Raw genomic sequence first — 19,116 nt, forward strand, 5'->3', positions numbered from 1 at the left:
TTGAGTCCAGGAATTCAGAACCAGCCTGGGCAACATGGCAAAGCCCCATCTCTGCAAAAAGTACAAAAATTATCTGGGAGTGGTGGTGCGTGCCGGTGGTCCCAGCTACTCAGGAGGCTGAGATGGGAGGATCATCTGATCCTGAGGAGGTCTAGGCTGTAGTGAGCCGTGATCACACCACTGCACTCCAGCCTGAGTGAGAGTCCCTGTCTCAAAACAAAAACAAAAACAGATAGTTCTGTTAGACCAGCACTGCCTAAGTATTTGATTGTCTAGAATATAATTGTAAGATTAGGATCCAGGGTGTAGTGTAAGTGGGCTCAGTTTCTCCTCAGATTACTATAAAATAGTACATTCAGCAGGGGTTTAATAAGCATCCAGTTTGTCAGCCAGAAAGTAACTTTACTGTGTTGTTCTTTTATAGTAATGGAATAGAGTAGTCTCAATTTTTTAAAAATTATTATGGTAATATCATTACTTTTTGGTAATAATTTTCTGTTTGATTCGCCACTAAAAAGGTACATATGTCTTAGTAACAAGTAAAAATAGATTTGATTGCTTTTAATGTGTACGCTTAATAATATTTGTTCTTTCTTGGTTATTTTCCTTACCTGGTACAGGTAGAAGAGTCAGCAATGATGGGAGTAAGTGGCTATGTGGAGTACCTCCGAGAGCAGGAAGTATCTGAGCGGTGGTTCCGGTACAACCCTCGTCTCACCTGCATCTATTGCGCCAAATCATTCAACCAGAAGGGAAGCCTGGACCGCCACATGCGCCTACACATGGGGATCACACCATTCGTCTGCCGCATGTGTGGCAAGAAGTATACCCGGAAAGATCAGCTGGAGTATCATATCCGCAAGCACACAGGCAACAAGCCCTTTCACTGTCATGTCTGTGGCAAAAGTTTCCCCTTCCAGGCCATCTTGAATCAGCACTTTCGCAAAAACCACCCTGGCTGTATACCCCTGGAGGGGCCTCACAGCATCTCCCCTGAAACAACTGTCACATCTCGAGGACAAGCTGAGGAAGAGTCACCTTCACAGGAAGAGACAGTTGCTCCTGGGGAAGCTGCCCAGGGCTCTGTGTCCACCACTGGGCCAGATTGAAACATCCAGCGGGAGGGGGCTGACCCTCTTCCCCTTTGAGCCATAAGCAGCCAGCATCAGAGCCATGGGCTGATACTTAGATTCACAAAATGCCACATCACTAGGCCAGAAGATGCTCCCAAGATGTTGCCAAACTGGAGGATCAGCAACATATACAAAAGCACTAAAGGCTCCTCCCTTCTTATTGCCCGCCTCACACTTTGGAAAATAATCAAGCAAATCAACTTTCTAATTCAGGGATCAACAGCCTTGGTTTGTTAACTTTATAAGAAAAAAGGTTTTTTAACAAAACGATGGTGATAAATGGTCATTTATCTATCAGTCGTGTTTGAACACTGTACTTTGGTCCATATCATCTTGGTGGCTATAATTGCCCAGATCTAAAAAATGCAGCAGGAGCCTCAACCATCTGAAGCAGCCAACCACAAGAGAGGAGGTAGTCATGATGGTGATGAGGAGGAGAAATTTCTCCTCTTCCTTCCCTGCCATAACATGCATTTTTGTGTTTCAAGAAAAAACAAATGAATACCGGTGGTTCTTATTTTGAAAGGTTAGACTTTATCTTTCCCCTGACTAGGCATCTAATACTTTGCCTGGTTATTTCATATAATCAGCCATCTTGAAGCAGTATTCTAGTGGACAGCATCACCTGAAGCACTTGGCAACTGGGAGTGAAATGAGCAGCAAAGTGTATGCAATAGGTACTGCTACATTTGGGGGCTTGAGTGTTGTGTTGAGGAAGAGGAGAGCAGGGAGGGAAGTGTTTATATGTTTTGCAAATATCAAACAGCACAGAGCCGTTCTGCAACTTCCTGACTGGTATTTGTAAACCATAGTGCTACACATCCTTGGGTAATGGCTCTAGTTCAGGTGAATTAATGTGTTAGGCTGACTACCAAAGTTTCATCCAGTCTCTTTGGCTCCTATTTTCACATTCAGCAATATTGTACATCAAAAATGTCACTTTCCAGTGAAATGAGCCTGGATTGTATTTTTAAATCCACTGGTCTCCATATTTGATAACTTTTATATGAAGTTTTAAACATGTTTTTTCTGCAGTATTGTGGTTGAAGAAATTCAACTCTATGGTTCTTACTGCAACCACAATTTCATTTCCTTATAAATATGTAATAGTTTATATTTTCAGGCGTATAGAAGAACCTCACTTAAACATAACTATGTCTCGGGTCTGCAAACCTAGTAATTCATAAACCAACCATCAGCAAATAGCTGGTGACTCCAAGAGCTTTGCTTTTTAATAATATACTACAGGGCACTTATCAGAAAACATCATGCAGAATCATGTTGCAATAAATGATCAAAGGATCAATTTTGATCAGGTTTGGTTACTTAGTCATTCCTAAGATTTTTAAAACTTCAAGGGACCCTTTTAGTAATTCTGGGTATTTCTAAGATTCTTAATCCAGCACTGAGAGAAAGAACTTACCAAACATGTAGAGCTTTAGATACCCTGTCTTTCATGCGGTGAGAGAAGGAGGAATATTAAGGGATGCGGGCAAATAGATGCTTATAACTTACAGTGCAAGTTGAAAAATCTCTAGCTTCTCTTGACGGAGCACTAGTTGTTGGGGTTCTTTTAAGTATTTAAGTATGTAATGGTTTAAGAAATTGTTTCAGTGCAGAGGCATAGATGATTGTAAAAGAGATTTGGCAGAGGGGCAGGTCATACCTGCACTGGTGAACCATTTGTGAGAATGTTAGTCATGTGCTCCTTTCCTGAGATTGCTTTGTGGTTTGTGAAAAGGTGGGTAGAAAAGAAAGAAATTTCTCTGAGATAAGAAATTAGAATGCAAAGGGTAGATCTTAAGCAATCTGAGAATTGTACATGTACATAAAGCTGCACCCTCTCACAAGAGAAAGATTATTTTATCTTCTGAAAAAGCATAGAAATGCATCTTTTATGGGAAGATAATGATGCTACCATTTAATAAGAGCCTACCCTTAAAGGCAGCATTGAAACTGTATTTTGTCTTTAGAAGACATAGACTGGTGCATCCTCCGCTTTAGTTAGGCAACAGCATGATAGGGAAAAAACTGTCTTCTAAAGCCGTCTTTAGGGACTGGCTATGCTCTGTGGCATAGAAAAGGTAAAGTTGAATTAGACAAAATCTTTAGGGAAACAACTGGTAATAAGGTTTTCAGTGGACAGATTTTGTCATTACTAAATAGGCAGTGAGGTGAGAAGTACAGATTATGCTGCTTTGGATGGAGCTTTTAAGCCTACCAAAAAACTTCTAAGTCCATCCTACTTTTGAGAAATAGTATGCTAGAAAGTTCTTTTTTTCTTTTTCTTCTTTGTTGTATTTTTTAGAGACTGTGTCCTGCTCTTGTCACCCAAACCAGAGTGCAGTGGTGCAATCATAGCTCACTGTAATCTTGAACTCCTAGGCTCAAACGATTCACCTGCCTCAGCCTCCAGGTAGCTAGGACTATAGGCATGCACCAGCGTGTCTAGCTAATTTTTTAATTTTTTTGTAGAGACAGTGTCTCTACAAAATTTGCCTAGGTTGGTCTTGAACTCCTGGCCTCAAGTAATCCTACCACCTTGACCTCCCAAAGTGCTAGGATCACAGGCGTGAGCCAGTGAACTTGGCCTGGAGAAAGAATTCTTTGTTGCTTTGTTAGTTTCTTAGATTATATGTGAGAAAATGGAGCTTTTTAAACTATTACCAAATTTTAAAGGTGAAGTGCAGTAATTTCTGTAAAGAGAAACTTTGCAGCATTTGTCAATTCTCCATCCAGGGTTAGCAACAAACAAATGAGGTAAGGACTATCTCATTCATGTGGAAATGCTATGAATGTTTGGTGGGTTTCCCCTCCCTTTTCTTTTCATTCACTTTAAATAGCTTTTTCCTATATTGATACTGTGAATAGGGTGCTTCCTGGTTATCTAGGACCGCTTTAGCACAATCATGTTTGCTGGTTCTCTCAATTGGCCTAGCCAGAGCCACAAAATTCATGAAAATTTAAGGCAGACTAGCTTTTAAACAAATTAAAACTTCTGAAAACAATTTCAGCCTTTTCATTAGAAGAGATATCATTATTCTAAATAACTGTCCAAGATTCTTACCCACATACACTGTGACATTGTCCTAGTTCTTAGCTAACAACACGTTGGTCATAGGAGTTACTGATGTTCTATCTACACACCTATTGGTGTGTGCATAGAGGACACCTCTTAAGGATGTACTAAATGGACTTTGGTTGATGTTGAAAATTAATTACCAAATCCTAACTTGCAAGTGTTACCTTGTGAAGGGAACTGCATTAGCAATGAGAGCTACATCATCATGAAGTACTTTAATGCCATGAAATTGCAAACACTGGGACTGTTTTCATTTATTGAGTGACACTTAGTAGAAAAGGAGCTATCCAGTAGTCTCAGCAAAGAAGAGAGACAGAAGTATATTAATCTATTTTCATTCTAAGATGTTCCTTTATTCTCTCTGAACTCTAATACCAGTATAAAATATAGCATTGGCATGAACAGTTAATGCTGTACTTAGGCAGAAAGGCTCCTTTTAATGACTTGTTCTCTCTTTACTCAGAACCATATTTACCTCTGAACCAAGTTGAATTTTATTTTATCCAAGTTGCAAACTACCCCATGCCATTTTTATTATAATAGAGGGTTAAATCTAATCTCAAATACATAAAGGTAAATTCATAGAGGATAAAGTTTGGGAATGAAGAGAGCAGTTAAGGAAAATTTTATTTTTTGTCATTTTTTAAATGTTTCCTGTTCCCTCTACGTCAGTGAAACAAGGTTTTCCAAAGATGGTTTGAAGATAGAAAAAACTTTTTCCCCCCAGCTTCATAGCGGACATCTGGCATTGGTTGGAATTGGTCTGGTGGCAGAGTGAAATAGGGAACTTCATTTTTTTCTTTTTTTTCTTAAAGGCAGGATCTCACTATGTTGCCCAGGCTGGTCTCAAACTCCTGGGCTCTAGTGGTCCTCCTTCCTCAGCCTCCTGGGGAGCTGGGACTGCAGGCATGTGACCACACCTGGCTGTAAATGTCATTCTTAATAGCTGAATAATCTTTGGTCAAGAAGTAACTTTTCCAGAGTTTTAGCTGTTACTTGACATTAATTATGTTTCTTTTAACTGGTGAAAACTGTGTTTATTTTGTTTGACTAGACTATCTAACTTAAATTAAAGCAATGGATAATGGAAAGGAAATTGAACAAAGACAAAAGTCTTCTTCATCATAGTGGAAAGGCATTTAATCAGGAAGAAGTTGGAATCCTGGAAGTTTTTCTTTTTTACAGGTGCAAGAGGCATGATTTTTTTCTCTTCCTAAAATGTTCTTCCCCTTATCTGTGTACTTATTAGTTCAACTGAGTCTTAATTGAACTTAGTCTTTGGAAATTGAGCTCTTTATTTAGGTTATATGTGAAAGAGTTTAAAATATTGAAATACTTTGGTTGCTAAGCAGATCTAGAAAAGGAACAAGCAATTGTCAGGCAAATCCCTAGGTTTGAGAAGATGTCCTCAGCAAAATATACCCCTAGGACTTATGGAATTAGATCAGGGTTCAGCAAACAGTAGTTTGCCAAATGCTGAGGCTACTTGCTTGTGTAAAGAAAATTATAATGGAATAGGGCCGCACTTGTTTAGGTATTGTTTATGCCTTCTTTCTACTATAATGGCAAAGTTGAGTACTTGTGACAAAGATCACATGGCTGCAAAGCTTGAAAATACTTACTGTGGGGTACTTGTTAGAAAAAATTTGCCAACTCCAAGAAAGAATTACCTCCTAAAGTTGTTACTCATGACATTTTGCCTTTGTAATAGTTTGGTTGAAGTTTTAAATTCATGTTGTCTCATATACACGTTTTCTTGAAAGAGTTTGCCAACTTTTTCTAGATCCTCTTCTCATAACTCTTTTTGTGCTCCTTCATGGTTCCCATTGCTTTAAAAGCATTTAGAATTGGCCTATGGTTTGTCCTTGCCTTAATGGTGCAGGTATTTTAAAGTTTAGTTGTAAGTAAGTTTTGCCATTCCTCTGAGTTAACTTGAACTGGTTTGCATAATGGTGACAAGAATGAATTCTTTCCCAAGTGGATTAAAAACTAATTTCATTATGAAGAAGTATTTTGATTCATATCCAAAGTACTGTTTTTCTAGATTAGAACCCCTACCTTTTCTCTTTACAATGTATCTTAATTTCAACTTCTTTAAACTTACTCTGTTCCATGTAAAGCAGTAAAAAGCCAAGTTTTTCTTCCTTTTTTCCTGGATGTTTTGAAACATAATGAAACATCTGAGGATTTCAAATTCTTTTTAGTCCTCTCTTCCTATTTCTGTTATTGTCTATAATTCTTCTAAATACATATTGGACCATTACATGTTTGCTTTGTGAATGTTCATTCTTAGTGTTCAGATAGCCTACTTATACTCAATGTGGGAAAAATGGGAAATGTTAGGGGGTTAATAAACAGAAATCCTTGCAGGAAGCCGGGTGTGACAGCAGACACCTATAATCCCAGCTACTTGGGAGACTGAGTTGAGAGGCCCACTTGAGGCCAGGAATTTAAGGACCAGCCTGGGCAACATTGACCTTATCTCTAAAACAAAAAAAAAAATCCTTGCAATAGAGGAGAATAATTGCTTCCCATTTGGAAATGATAGAGGGACTTTCGAATTAGATCTATCTTGACAAAGTTTTCTAGGCCATGCTGATACAGTATAGGGAGTTTGATTCTGTTGTGAGCTCTGTCAACATAGACAAAGTTCAGGTGAGTAAGTAGCTTTCTATAATAGGGACTCTTCACTAGGTGTTTTAAAGTTGCTGCTTTCTAATTGGTTATTAGGAAGTTTTACATGATATACCCTCTGAGTTAATAGATAATCCTCATCTATAAAGTTCCAGAATATTTGCCTAGGTTAGATCTCCCCTGGCTTAGAGCAGTTATACCTATAGTAACAGTAGGTTTTTGAGATTTTGGAGTATTACTTTTCTGATTAACCTAGGATTCTGATTAACCTGGAATGTGGGACTTGTGAAAGAAATTGGATTTTGTTAGCCCAGTGAATCATCTGCTCTATTTGAGGTCTTGGTAATAGATGTCAATTTAAATATGCATCTATTGAAAGCAATGGAGTTTTCCAAGCATTATGACTTCCTTGATAATTTTCAGTCTTATCTTTTTTCTTATTTTCTAGTCTCTTTCCCTTTCTTTAGTCTTCTTCCTCTTAAATGGTGCTTTTTCCAGGGCCAGTCTTTTTACTTTCTAAGCAAGCAGGCTTTTTTGTTCAGGATAAGCCAGAGTTAGATATTATGAATACTTTGAAACATCTGAATATGTTACATTCCAAAGTATGTAATTATTGATAGTAGGCTGGGCGCGGTGGCTCACGCCTGTAATCCCAGCACTTTGGGAGGCCGAGGCGGGCGGATCACGAGGTCAGGAGATCGAGACCATAGTGAAACCCCGTCTCTACTAAAAATACAAAAAATTAGCTGGGCGCAGTGGCGGGCGCCTGTAGTCCCAGCTACTCTGGAGGCTGAGGCAGGAGAATGGCGTGAACCCGGGAGGCGGAGCTTGTAGTGAGCCGAGATTGCGCCACTGCACTCCAGCCTGGGCGACAGAGCGAGACTCCGTCTCAAAAAAATAAATAAATAAAATTATTGATAGTAATATCAAAACCTGAAAGATATTGGTGCAGATTATTCAGTTTTGCTGTGTAGGCAGACTATGTTTCTCCTCAACTGTGACACACAGCAGTGACTTGAGAAGGCAAATATTACTTGAAACCCCCATTATCTTTATAAAGGGTACGTATATAAATAAATTTCTTACCTGACATTTTTGCCATTATCAATATATCAGTAGCTCGCATCTTAACATAGAAGAAGCCCATTAGCTCAAATACTGGAAGCTTCAAACAAGAAAGTAAATTACAAAAGCAAAGCAGTTAATGAAAAAAACTTGTCTATTGCCTGCGTCTTTCATGTCTACTCAATAGGTCCTGTTGAGGAGGCTAGAATACACCATCCAGTTAAGAAAGGGATTGTTTTGTTTTCTTTAAGACAGAGTCTTGGTCTGTCGTCCAGGCTGGAGTGCAATGGCTCAATCTTGGCTCACTGCAATCTCCACCTCCTTGGTTCAAGCAATTCTCGTGCCTCAGCCTCCCGAATAGCTGAGATTACAGGCGTGTGCCACCATGCCCAGCTAATTTTTGTATTTTTAGTAGAGATGGGGTTTCACCATGTTGGCCAGGTTGGTCTTGAACTCCTGGCCTCGATTGATCCTCCCGCCTCGGCCTCCCAAAGTGCTGGACTTAGAGGCATGAACCACTGCACCCAGCCCCAGTTAAGATAGTTTTATATTCAGCATCTCATATGGCCTACACCATGATTTAATATACTGTGAATCTTAAGATTTCAGTTAATCCGTAATGCCAGGAGTTAAGGTATTTCATGGGAACATATTTCCTCTTCTATGAAATCACCTGTCTGCAGTGATAGGTAATATATAAGAGAATCTGTTTCATTAAGTAAATATTAAGTACTTTTTGATACCAGACAACGTGCTCGGGATTTGTATAATAAAACTGGTTTTAGACATAGTTTAGACATGATGTGTCTTCCTATACTTGAGAGTCCTAAGCCCACTTGGTTGGTCGTCTGGGATGTATTGCTTTTGAAAAGCCTGCACTTTTTACTGTAGAGATAAAAGATCAAAAAGGGGACAGAATTAGCTTTATTAAGTGCTTTATCATCATAACTGTGGTTAATACAATAATACTATGAGGTAATAACAGTAATGTTAAAAATAACTAACTTTTTTTGAATGCTTACTATGTGCCAGGCACAGTTCTATGTGCTTCACACTGATTAACTCATCTAATCCTTATGACAATCCCATGAGGGTAGATAACATCCTCATTTTAGATGGGAAGAAATAGACACAGCTGACTCAGGCTAACACTAGAGTTGCCTCTAGTAGGTGTAATTATATCACATTTTATAGATGAGGAAACTGATGAACCCAAGGTTACATAACTGGTAAATTACAGAGCCAGTATTTACCAATCTGATTCCAAAGCCCAGACTATCTGCATGATGTCATATTGACTCCATTTACTTATCAAGAGTTGAAGTTGACTGGAATATATAGTAGCCAGCAACAGTACTGCTTTTTGTGAATGTGTAATTCAAGAGTGAGTGATTAGAAGATTCTTCAAAAGCTGATGCAGTTGATCTCTAAGCAGAGTTGAATAGTGAATATTTTTGGTGGATATTGCCCACTGATTCAAAGGAGTCACCCGTGTGGTTAGGTCTAATAGTGAGTGAGGTACTATCAACGCAGAAATTGAAAGATAGAGTTCCAGTTACCTATTGCTGTGTAACAAACTTAATTAAAATTAAGTAATTTTAATTACTTAAAATCAGCCATTTCCTATATCATGATTTTGTGAATCAGAAAATCCAGGAAGGGCTTGTCTGGGCAATTCTGCTCCCTGTGACAATGAATTAGGTCACCTGGTGGTATTCAGCAGGTGGTTAGACAAGTCTGGAAGGAGTGTCCAAGATGATCTTACTTACATACCTGACACTTTGGTGGGGAGACTGGAAGGATGGGTTCAGCAGGGCTCCTCTTTCTCTCCATGAAGTCTAAGGACTCTTCATATGTTCTCTTCATCAAGGTAGTCAGACTTACTACAAGGACAGCTAAGGCCTCTGAAAGGCTGGGCAGAAGAATCTAGTCAACTTAAAGGCCAGGCCTAGAACTATTATATAGCCGCCACTGTAATCTTGGTCAAAGAACGTAATGGTAAGATGACAGCAAGAATGAGGGGGAAAAAAGAACTCAATGGTCAGCCCAAATTTAAGGAGAGAGGAAATACCCTACCACTTTATGGAAGGCATGTCCAGGACTTGGGGCTATTTTTAATGTGTTAATGTTTTTTTGTTTTGTTTTTTGTCTTGACTCTTTGATGTTTATTCGTCAGTTGTTTGTGCTGTAGAAACCATTTATTATGTCTACCATGGGTCACTAAAGGAGCTAGAAGGAGAATGAGACAAATATCTGGAGCATACTTCATTTTTTGCCCTCTCCCTCCAAGTTTCATTTATATTATAGCAAAATTTTCATTTTGTACTGTGTTCCAAGTTGTGAACATTTGCCTGTTTTTGCTCTGAAGCCACAGTAACTACATGCGGAGCTGGAAATACTCTAGAGGGAGTAAAAAGCTTACTTTTTTTTTTTTTTTTTTTTTAGGACAGAGTTTCACTCTGTCACCCAGGCTGGAGTGCAGTAGTGCAATCACAGCTCACTGCAGCCTCAACCTCCTGGACTCAAGCAATCCTCCCATCTCATCCTCCCAAGTAGCTGGGACTCCAGACGTGTGCCACTACACCTGGCTAATTTTTGTGTATTTTTAGAGACAGGATCTCACCGTGTTGCCTGAGCTGGTCTTGAACTCCTGGACTCAAGAGATCCACCTTCCTCGGCCTCCTGAAGTGCTGGGATTACAGGCATGAGCCAATGTGCCAGGCCCCAAAAGCCTACTATTAAATAATTTGATTTATTAGAGATATCAGTTGTATTTTAAGTTTACAAGTAGGTGAATACTCTTGTGGTATGGAAACATTGCATGGCTACTGAATCTCTTTCAACAGGAGTTTCTATTGGGTGGCTACATGGATCATATTCTTGAGATAGTGAAAAGTTTTACCTAATTATCTTAATCCCATCTCTACCTCTACACCTCCTCCAGCATGATTTTGTGCTAGATGATGAATCAGTTCTTTTCATTCTTGTTACTTTTCATACAGGAAAATTCATCACCCAATTGTATATGTTGTTAATATTTTAAAATTAGCAGTTGTTACCAGCCTCTCTCATTTAAAATAACAGATCATTGAAGTTTTTTGATTTTTGGTTAGATGTGTCAGATTCAGGATGCCTTATTTAAACTTGTGCTGTCTTACTAGACTGTTCCTGCTCTGAGAAGAAATATGGACAGAGGATGAATTTCACTGTCCATATTGATGAACCCCAAATCAATACACTTCTTAAGAAAGGTTTGAGATTATCCAGTCCGTGTGCAATGAATTCTTGGAGCATTAGCTGTGTGGGCTTCCTACTGATCATCTGCAGTTATCAGAGTAAAGAGATCTCTGTTCTAGGTCAGGCCTCAGCAATTACAAATACAGGAAATAAAGGGGTACTCAATGCTGAAGACTTAATTTAGGGTACCTACAAAATCCTGGGAAGGGAAAAAGAAGACCTTGGCATTTGTAGTTGAATAACCAGAGATGGAATGTTTGAGGCTTTTAGGCATAAAGATTTTTTTTTTTTTTTTTTTTTGAGACGGAGTCTCGCTCTGTCACCCAGGCTGGAGTGCAGTGGCGCAATCTCAGCTCACTGCAAGCTTCGCCTCCCGGGTTCACGCCATTCTCCTGCCTCAGCCTCTCCGAGTAGTTAGGACTACAGGCGCCCGCCACCACGCTCGGCTAATTTTTTTTGTATTTTTTAGTAGAGACGGGGTTTCACCGTGGTCTCGATCTCCTGACCTCGTGATCCGCCCGCCTCGGCCTCCCAAAGTGCTGGGATTACAAGCGTGAGCCACCGCGCCCGGCCAGGCATAAAGGTTAATTAGATTTTATCATATGAAGATTAGGGCAAATTATTTTATTTTTTTCCGGTTCATTCTTAACATGTTAAGGGGCAAATTTTAATGAATAAAAATTTAAAGGCCCTAAAACTTTCTTTTGGATTCACGTTTCCACTCTGGTATAATCCACTCTGGTGTAGTCTGCCCTTTATGACAGAGAAAGCCTTTGAAAATATTGTCCCAGGGAGTGAAAAATCTTATGATGATCTATGGAAATGTCTCTCATTCTCTATTATAGCCCTTTGGGCCCTCCTATAGATTCTCTGTGAATCTAAGTTTGAAATCATTTGGTGTTTGCATGAAAAATAATTCTTACTATTCATTTAAGTAATTCTTAAATGTGGTCTTAAATTGCAAGAGAGAACAAAGCCAGAAAAAAGGGAACCTTGTAGATTGACCAAATATTTATTCTTTATTTTCAGCATCACAAATCTAAACCATTTCAAGCTAATACAACAACCTGAGTGAGTAGAAATTCCTTAAGGTTTAGATTTCTGCTTTTAGTCGCATCTTGAAGCAGATGTTTATGACGTATTTGAGGATGATCCACTGAGTTTCCTATAAAGTAGTAGAATCCTAACTATAGTGGTTCTTTAAGAACCACTGAAAAAACAGAATTGCAGTGCAGGGAACAAAGCTTAAAATGTGTTTCCTCTGGAAGCCAAGATGCTAAAAAAGGGGTCACTAAAAGTGTGACTGAAGTCCATCTCTAGAATAGCTATCAGTTAGATAGCAGAAATATTTAGAATGTATATGGCATTTCTGATATTTTTACAAAAATTTAAATCATGTAACTTGAATTTTTTTTAAAAAGTCTGTTTTCTTTTTGGAAAACTGACACAATAAAAATAACACTAATATAATTCCATTGTATATGCATGTGCATTGAACCCAGAGTGGGTATACTAAAGATAGTTCATGCAAATAACTTATGGGAAGTTTGGCTATTTTTTCATAAATGTATGTTTATAAATATATTTAGTCATCTACTGTGACCTTGGTAGCACAGAAGCATTTTGTTAGCTGTATCATTAATTCTAAAAATCAAATTCTTGGCATAGTAGGCTAAGAGCTTTTTGTTACTTTGTATTTTGGCTAAGAAAATTATTTCTTGCACTTTCTATTTATAAAGATGTTATAACACAATGCACCCACTTAATGCAGCTTTTCTTTAGAGAAAAAAGATGTAGGTGTAAAAGTGAAATGTATGTTTTAAAACCTGGCAAAAGGAGGGACCTCAAAAAAATAAATTTGGCTTGCCGTCTACCTGAGTAGGGTTGGAGATTAATATAAAACTTATGTTGAAAGTAGCTGTTGGGATAGGTATACTGTTGCTGTGAATTGCAATATTGCTGTGAGTTGCCAGCTATGTGTGTGTAAGTTTATGTGTGTATGTGAGAAAAAGGTATTTCATGAAGGCATAAAAGTCAGTGTAGAATATCCTACCTCCCATTAGAGACTGAGCATATTCAAGATTGCTCTGTAGTCCCTTGGGCAGGAAGCTGGATTCCTCAGCCACTGTCTACCCCATTCTTCTCTATACTCACTTCAGCTTCTCTACCTCTGAGCACTTGGCTGAAAAAGAGTATAGCTTTCTGTAGCAAGCAAAGGAAAGCCAGACCCGAAATACAGAGGCTGCAGTATCTGAAATTCTTACCATGTTCAGATATTAATATTTGATTTTGTTGCCCAAATCAAACAATGTCAGAACACTTGAGTTTAGTGCTTTTTTTTTTCTCTCTCTTCCACAAACTTCTCCCAGTTTACTGCTTTTATCCACTGGCTTCTGTTTGGCATGAGTAGCCAGTGGAGGTCAAGTCTGTTTTTAAAGACTAAAACACCTAATTCCTTTTAATGATGTGTAACATTTGTTTGAATCCTCAACTTCTTTTTTTTTTTTTGGGTAAAGATGGAGTCTCCCTATGTTGCCCAGTCTCCTCTTAAACGTCTAGGTTTGGCTGGATGCGGTGGCTCGCACCTGTAATCCCAGCACTTTGGGAAGCCGAGGCAGGCGGATCACCTGATGTCAGGAGTTCGAGACCAGCCTGGCCAACATTGTGAAACCCTGTCTCTACTAAAAATACAAAAAATTAGCTGGGTGTGGTGGTGGCATCTGTAATCCCAGCTACTCGGGAGGCTGAGGCAGGAGAATCGCTTGAACTTGGGAGGTGGGGGTTGCAGTGAGCCGAGATCGCACCATTGCACTCCAGCCTGAGCAACAAGAGCGAGACTCCGTCTCAAAAAAAAAAAAAAAAAATTCTGGGCTCAAGCGATCCTACCACCTCAGCCTCCCCAAAGTGATGGGATTACAGGCGCCAGTCACCACACCTGGCCCGTGATGGATTTTCAGATGACCTCTTTTACTTTTAATCTCTCCAAAGAGATATTCTTGTTTTTAATGTCAGTATTGTTATAATAGTCATGATGTCCTCACCTGAATGTTGTAGGTGTCAGAAAGTTGTTTCAATAGTAATATGCCACTGGGCAGACCACCTAATCTTTAAATCCAGTTGTAGCACTCAATTTATTTTCTGTTTGGGGCACTAGTGCACTGAGCCAAGTCAACTTGCCCACTTTTCTAATATTTCTTACAGCTAAGGAGGAACTGTTGGTCCTTTGATATCCCAGAATGCTTTCTACCTTGTGGAAATGCTTTTCACCCTAATACACTGATTATATTGTCTAAATGTCTAAACAGGGATTCTCTGTTTACAAGTGAAATGAGAGAGTGATCCATTTTCAGATTTTTAGAGATTGGCTCCCGTATTTTAGGTACTAGCTGATAAGTATTTAGTTTCCTGGTGACTTTGGATACGGCAAGTGGAGATATAGAGAATGTGAAATTCCAAATAATAAGACAAGCATTACTCACAAATGACAACTGATATAGTAATTTCTGTCCAAATGCAGTAAAAATCTTGTAGGGAGATGAAGTGGTAAAATTAAATTATATGAATCTTTTTACCACTACTATTTATTTTTTTTCCTACCTGTAGCATAGTTCTCTGCCTATAAACCATGCTAATATCCTAGACCCAGGAATTAATTCTTGCTTAGGAAAATTTTTCCTTCTGGCTTATCTTTTGTTTGTGCCCAGAGTTTTGTCCTAGGCCTGTCCCCTGATCTTTTGCTGTAACACATACTTAAGGTGCAGCCTTCTTACCTAAATCAGTACTTTACTATTGGTGTTGCTGCCTATTACAGCCAGTTATTTATTTAAAAAGAAAGTGAAAAAATGCCTAGGTGGTTTGATTGCAGCATGCTAAATCCATAAATCTGGACAGAAGCCATGGAGTCTTACCTTTTCTCTCTCTAGCTTGGATGAACACCGGCCTTATGCTTTCTATTACAGGACTAGTTGACCCAGTTCTTCATATTGGTTGCACATTAGAATTGCATAGGACCCCCCTCTAGACATTTACATTTTGTTGGTCTGTTGTGCAACCTGGGCTTTAGGTGATTCTAATGTGCAGCCAAGGTTGAGAATCACTCCCTATGTAATCCCTAGTGGTCATTGGCAGGATAACCTCAATCCAGTTCTCTTTGACCTGAAAATATCTTTATTGATATTCCATGCATGGCTCTCAATTCAAAGTGTACAGTGGATCAAGGCTTAGGTAGTAAAATGGATCATCCATTGGTCCTCAGAATAATTCTGGAGGGAGATACTGTCATCCATCCAGTTTCCTCTCTATACCAAATACAAAGTACACATAAATAAGCAAAAAAATTTTCGAAGTTCCTTCTCTAGAATCCTCTTTCCTTTGCATATGTAATTTCAGTGGAGATTTCTCAACTAGCTGAAATGGAGCACTTGAATACATTAAAAGAGCCCAAACTGCTTACAGCAATTTCTATTTGTAAAATAAACAGGTGGTATTGTTAATGGAGAAAAGGAAGGATCCTGCCTGTGGTGATGGCAATATGTTTATTTGTCTCTTAGCCTGTCTTCTAAGTGGGATTTCAGTGTCAGTTAACTTTCACTTTTCTTGGATTGTTTTTTTGTGAATGAAATGAACTAGCTGAGGCTTAAGTATTTCTGAATAATATATGAAATGTGAAATGAGTCATTTTAGGATCTTTCTTCTGGGATGTCAAAGACCTAATCAAGTAACTGCCAAATGAGGTTCCAGATTCATTTTTCTCATCCCAGGTAGTAAAGGTGTTTTAATGGGTTTGTTACTTGCCCGTGGCAACCTCACACAGAGGGGAGAACTGTTTTATTACCCTAAAATAGTGAGAACCACTGTTCAAACTAACTAGCTACCAAGTGACTTCTAACTCATGAAGAAAATTTGTATTTAAGAGCAAGTTCAAATGTAGCAGTCTCTCTTCTGAGAGTATTCTGGATGCCACGGAAAGTTTCATTTATATATTGCGTACAAGTAATTGGTAATTTGAACTTCAGTAGGTGATGTGTGCAAGGAGAAAAAGTAGGTCAAGGAGAAAGTTGGTTAGTGCAGAGGACTGAATTAGCATCAGTCTGTGAAATTTCATTAAAGTAGCACTAAGGCCTGGCTGTTTGCTTAGCATGTAAATGCTGCAGTGTCTGAGAAAATGCCTCCTATGCCTTAGAAAATTTGCTGAAGGCTTCCTGTTACTGGTGGACTAGAAAAGCAATAGCCTTTGAGACTCCAAAGAGAGTAGCCCCCTTAGGGTTTTCATACTGAAGAACCTTGTGGAGTACTGTGAAACATTGTTGAACTTTATGCAAACTATACTGCACTGGATTTTAAGATTTTATGGGGGGAGAGTAGAGCAGAGTGGGGAAGTAATGATAAAAGATAAATACGTAAACTTGTACTATATTTTAAGCAAGGAATGAAACAAATTCTCTAACAGGAATTCTCTGTCAGCACTGTGAAGTTTGGTCAAGTTCTGCCTAATGGGTTGGCTTGCTGATTCCTCTTAAACCTCTAGGAAATCCTTTCTAAAACAGCAAAACAAATGTTAGTTTGAGTACTGTTTCACCACCCTGCTCCATCCCCCTACTCTCAACAAAAGAAAAGCATTCCCAAACTATAGGCAAAAGAAATAGGTTCTCAGTCCATTAATTTTTCATCTGCTATGATCTCAGCTCACAGTTTTAGCACATTGCATTATTTTGTGATCTGATAGCAGAATATCAGGAACTAATGGCTTCCTTCCCTTTAAGAAACCTTAAAGTTAGAACTGTTTTGGTTTTTTTTTTTTTTTTTTTTTTTTTGAGACAGGATCTTGATCTGTCACTCAGGCTGGAGTGCAGTGGTGCAATTATAGCTCACTGCAGCCTCCACCTCCTGGACTCTATCCTCCTGCCTCAGCCTCCCAAGTAGCTGGAACTACAGGCATGTGCCACCACACCCAGCTAAATTTTCTATTTTCTTTTAGAGACAGAGTCTCACTATGTTGCCCAGGCTGGTCTCAAACTCCTGGGCTCAAGCGATCCTCCCACCTAGGACTCCCAAAGTTACAGGCATGAGCCACTGTGCTTGGCCTAGAACTCTGTTTTTGGCATTTCTTTCTAAATGAGTACATTGAAAGAACATTTAGGTTTCTAGGCTCCTCATAATTTCTGAATGGGACCCGCTCTGCTCTGCCTCTGAAAGGAGAAGAAAGGCTGAGGGCTCAAAGACAGAAAAGTCAATGTAGCAGAAATTTGATTTCCTTCAGATGGACATAGTCTGAAAGAAATCTATCCAGCTGTTCTCTATGGTGCTTATATGATGGGTGACAGCTGTCCCCATCTACCTGTCCCTGGCACTGTGCCTTCACACTGGTCACTGTGAAAAGCAGATCACACTGGACTCAGAGGCCAGAATCCAGGACAAGATCCCCCTTCTCATCTTGAGCCCATCACATCTTTGTATAGCTGTTAATGTAGCATTTACTTCTCTATGGGAAACTCTTGGGTTTTTAACCCAAGAAGAAATTGTAAAGCGTTTAAACTAGTCAGAAAATAAGATTCTGATGGTAGCGATCAAATAAAGAGATCATAGGAAAATTTCACTTCCTCTCAGTTGATATTGATTAATAGCAAGGATCAACTACGCCCACCTCTTCCTAAGTTTCTAAAGGCTACCATAATATTTGTAAACAACAAATTTATCTAATATTTTTTACAACTTGCTAATCAAGGAGGATTCGTATTAAAACAGACAATCAGTTTCTAAAATGTTATCCCTGAAAGGGAATGGAATAGAGTATTTTTAGCTGTAAGAACCTACCAGTCTGTTTTTTCCCTTTGAAAAAAACTAATGTTTGAGATTTGTGTCTTTTTATCTGAAGCAGTTACTCCATTAATAGTAAAGATGCCTCGGGAAAGTCAGTGAACCAGAATAGTGCTCTTGCACCACTGAGGGTGCTAGACTGGCTTTGTGCATCTTATTTCCTAAGAATATCAGTTTTTATTATGACCTTAATTATAAATACCTATATATAGGAGTAGGATTTTCTCTCACCCAACCCTACTTTAATCATTATCACTTAAGTGTAAACCACCACCTCCCCCTCTTTCCCTTTACTGAAAAAAAATGCACTTTAATTCCTAAGGAGAGTGGCTGTTCCTGGCCCTGAAACCAGATTACTTCAGGAGGAGAGTTAAGGAGGGAGAACTCTTACCAGACCCTGTGAAATGAACCAAATTTCTTAATGTAAACACACAAGTAATAACATCCACTTTTAAGTGGCCCCCACTCCATGCCAAAGGGAAAAAGAACCACCAAATTGAAAAAGGGTTCTAAATACCTGTCCTGATTTTGGAAGTTTCACTGGGGAAAAACTACCTAAGATTATTTTCACAGCTACCAATTTGTCAGAAATTTTGGTGGTGTTTTGTGGGAGGCTGAGATTTTTTAAATTAAAAATCAAGTGAAAACACAAAGACTTTAAGATATGATCCTGATTTGTGTCATTTCTAAGTATCAGATTTGTTCTCCCTTCATTTGACAGGTGTTCTCAGTCTCTCCTCCTGTAAGATTCTGTCCTTCCCCTGAAGACAAGCCAATAGTTCTTGGTGGGGTTGCATGTCTCCTAGAGCCCCAGGACCCCTGTCATGTCGGGGAAGGTGGGAGGGCAGGAGGGTGGGCAGAGACTCGGGTTGGGGGAGGGAGATTCAAAGAAAGAGTGAAAATATGGGTTTATATAAACATATTTAAAGCAGTTTAGCAAAAGCTTTCTCGTTGAACAGCTTTAAGAACAATGTGAATGAAATCTTAGCAACTTGGTTAGTAATCTGAGAAGTCTATTAATGTATACTTGAAATTCTGTTTGTATAAAAATGCATTTTCCCCTTTATTTTAACACTGTGTAAAAGAACATTATGCATGTGAGTGGTTTGAGAATTAAATGGTTTAATACTCAGATTTGAATCTGTCTTT

The 19,116-nt window shown here is 38.9% G+C and overlaps 1 protein-coding gene across 3 annotated transcripts in view; it reads left to right on the forward strand.

The window, feature by feature from the left end:
• Nucleotides 1–19,099, forward strand: part of ZBTB37 (zinc finger and BTB domain containing 37) — a 35,739-nt gene extending 16,640 nt beyond the window's left edge. For all 3 annotated transcript variants that reach the window (XM_063627354.1, XM_063627355.1, XM_063627356.1), the window contains one exon: nucleotides 621–19,099. In XM_063627354.1, coding sequence (XP_063483424.1) covers nucleotides 621–1,109 — 489 coding nt within the window. In that variant the 3' untranslated portion in view covers nucleotides 1,110–19,099. The remainder of the gene's footprint in view (nucleotides 1–620) is intronic.
• Nucleotides 19,100–19,116: the final 17 nt, after the last annotated feature.

Source organism: Symphalangus syndactylus, chromosome 12 (assembly GCF_028878055.3).
Source record: "Symphalangus syndactylus isolate Jambi chromosome 12, NHGRI_mSymSyn1-v2.1_pri, whole genome shotgun sequence".
In the NCBI taxonomy this organism is placed as follows: domain Eukaryota; kingdom Metazoa; phylum Chordata; class Mammalia; order Primates; family Hylobatidae; genus Symphalangus; species Symphalangus syndactylus.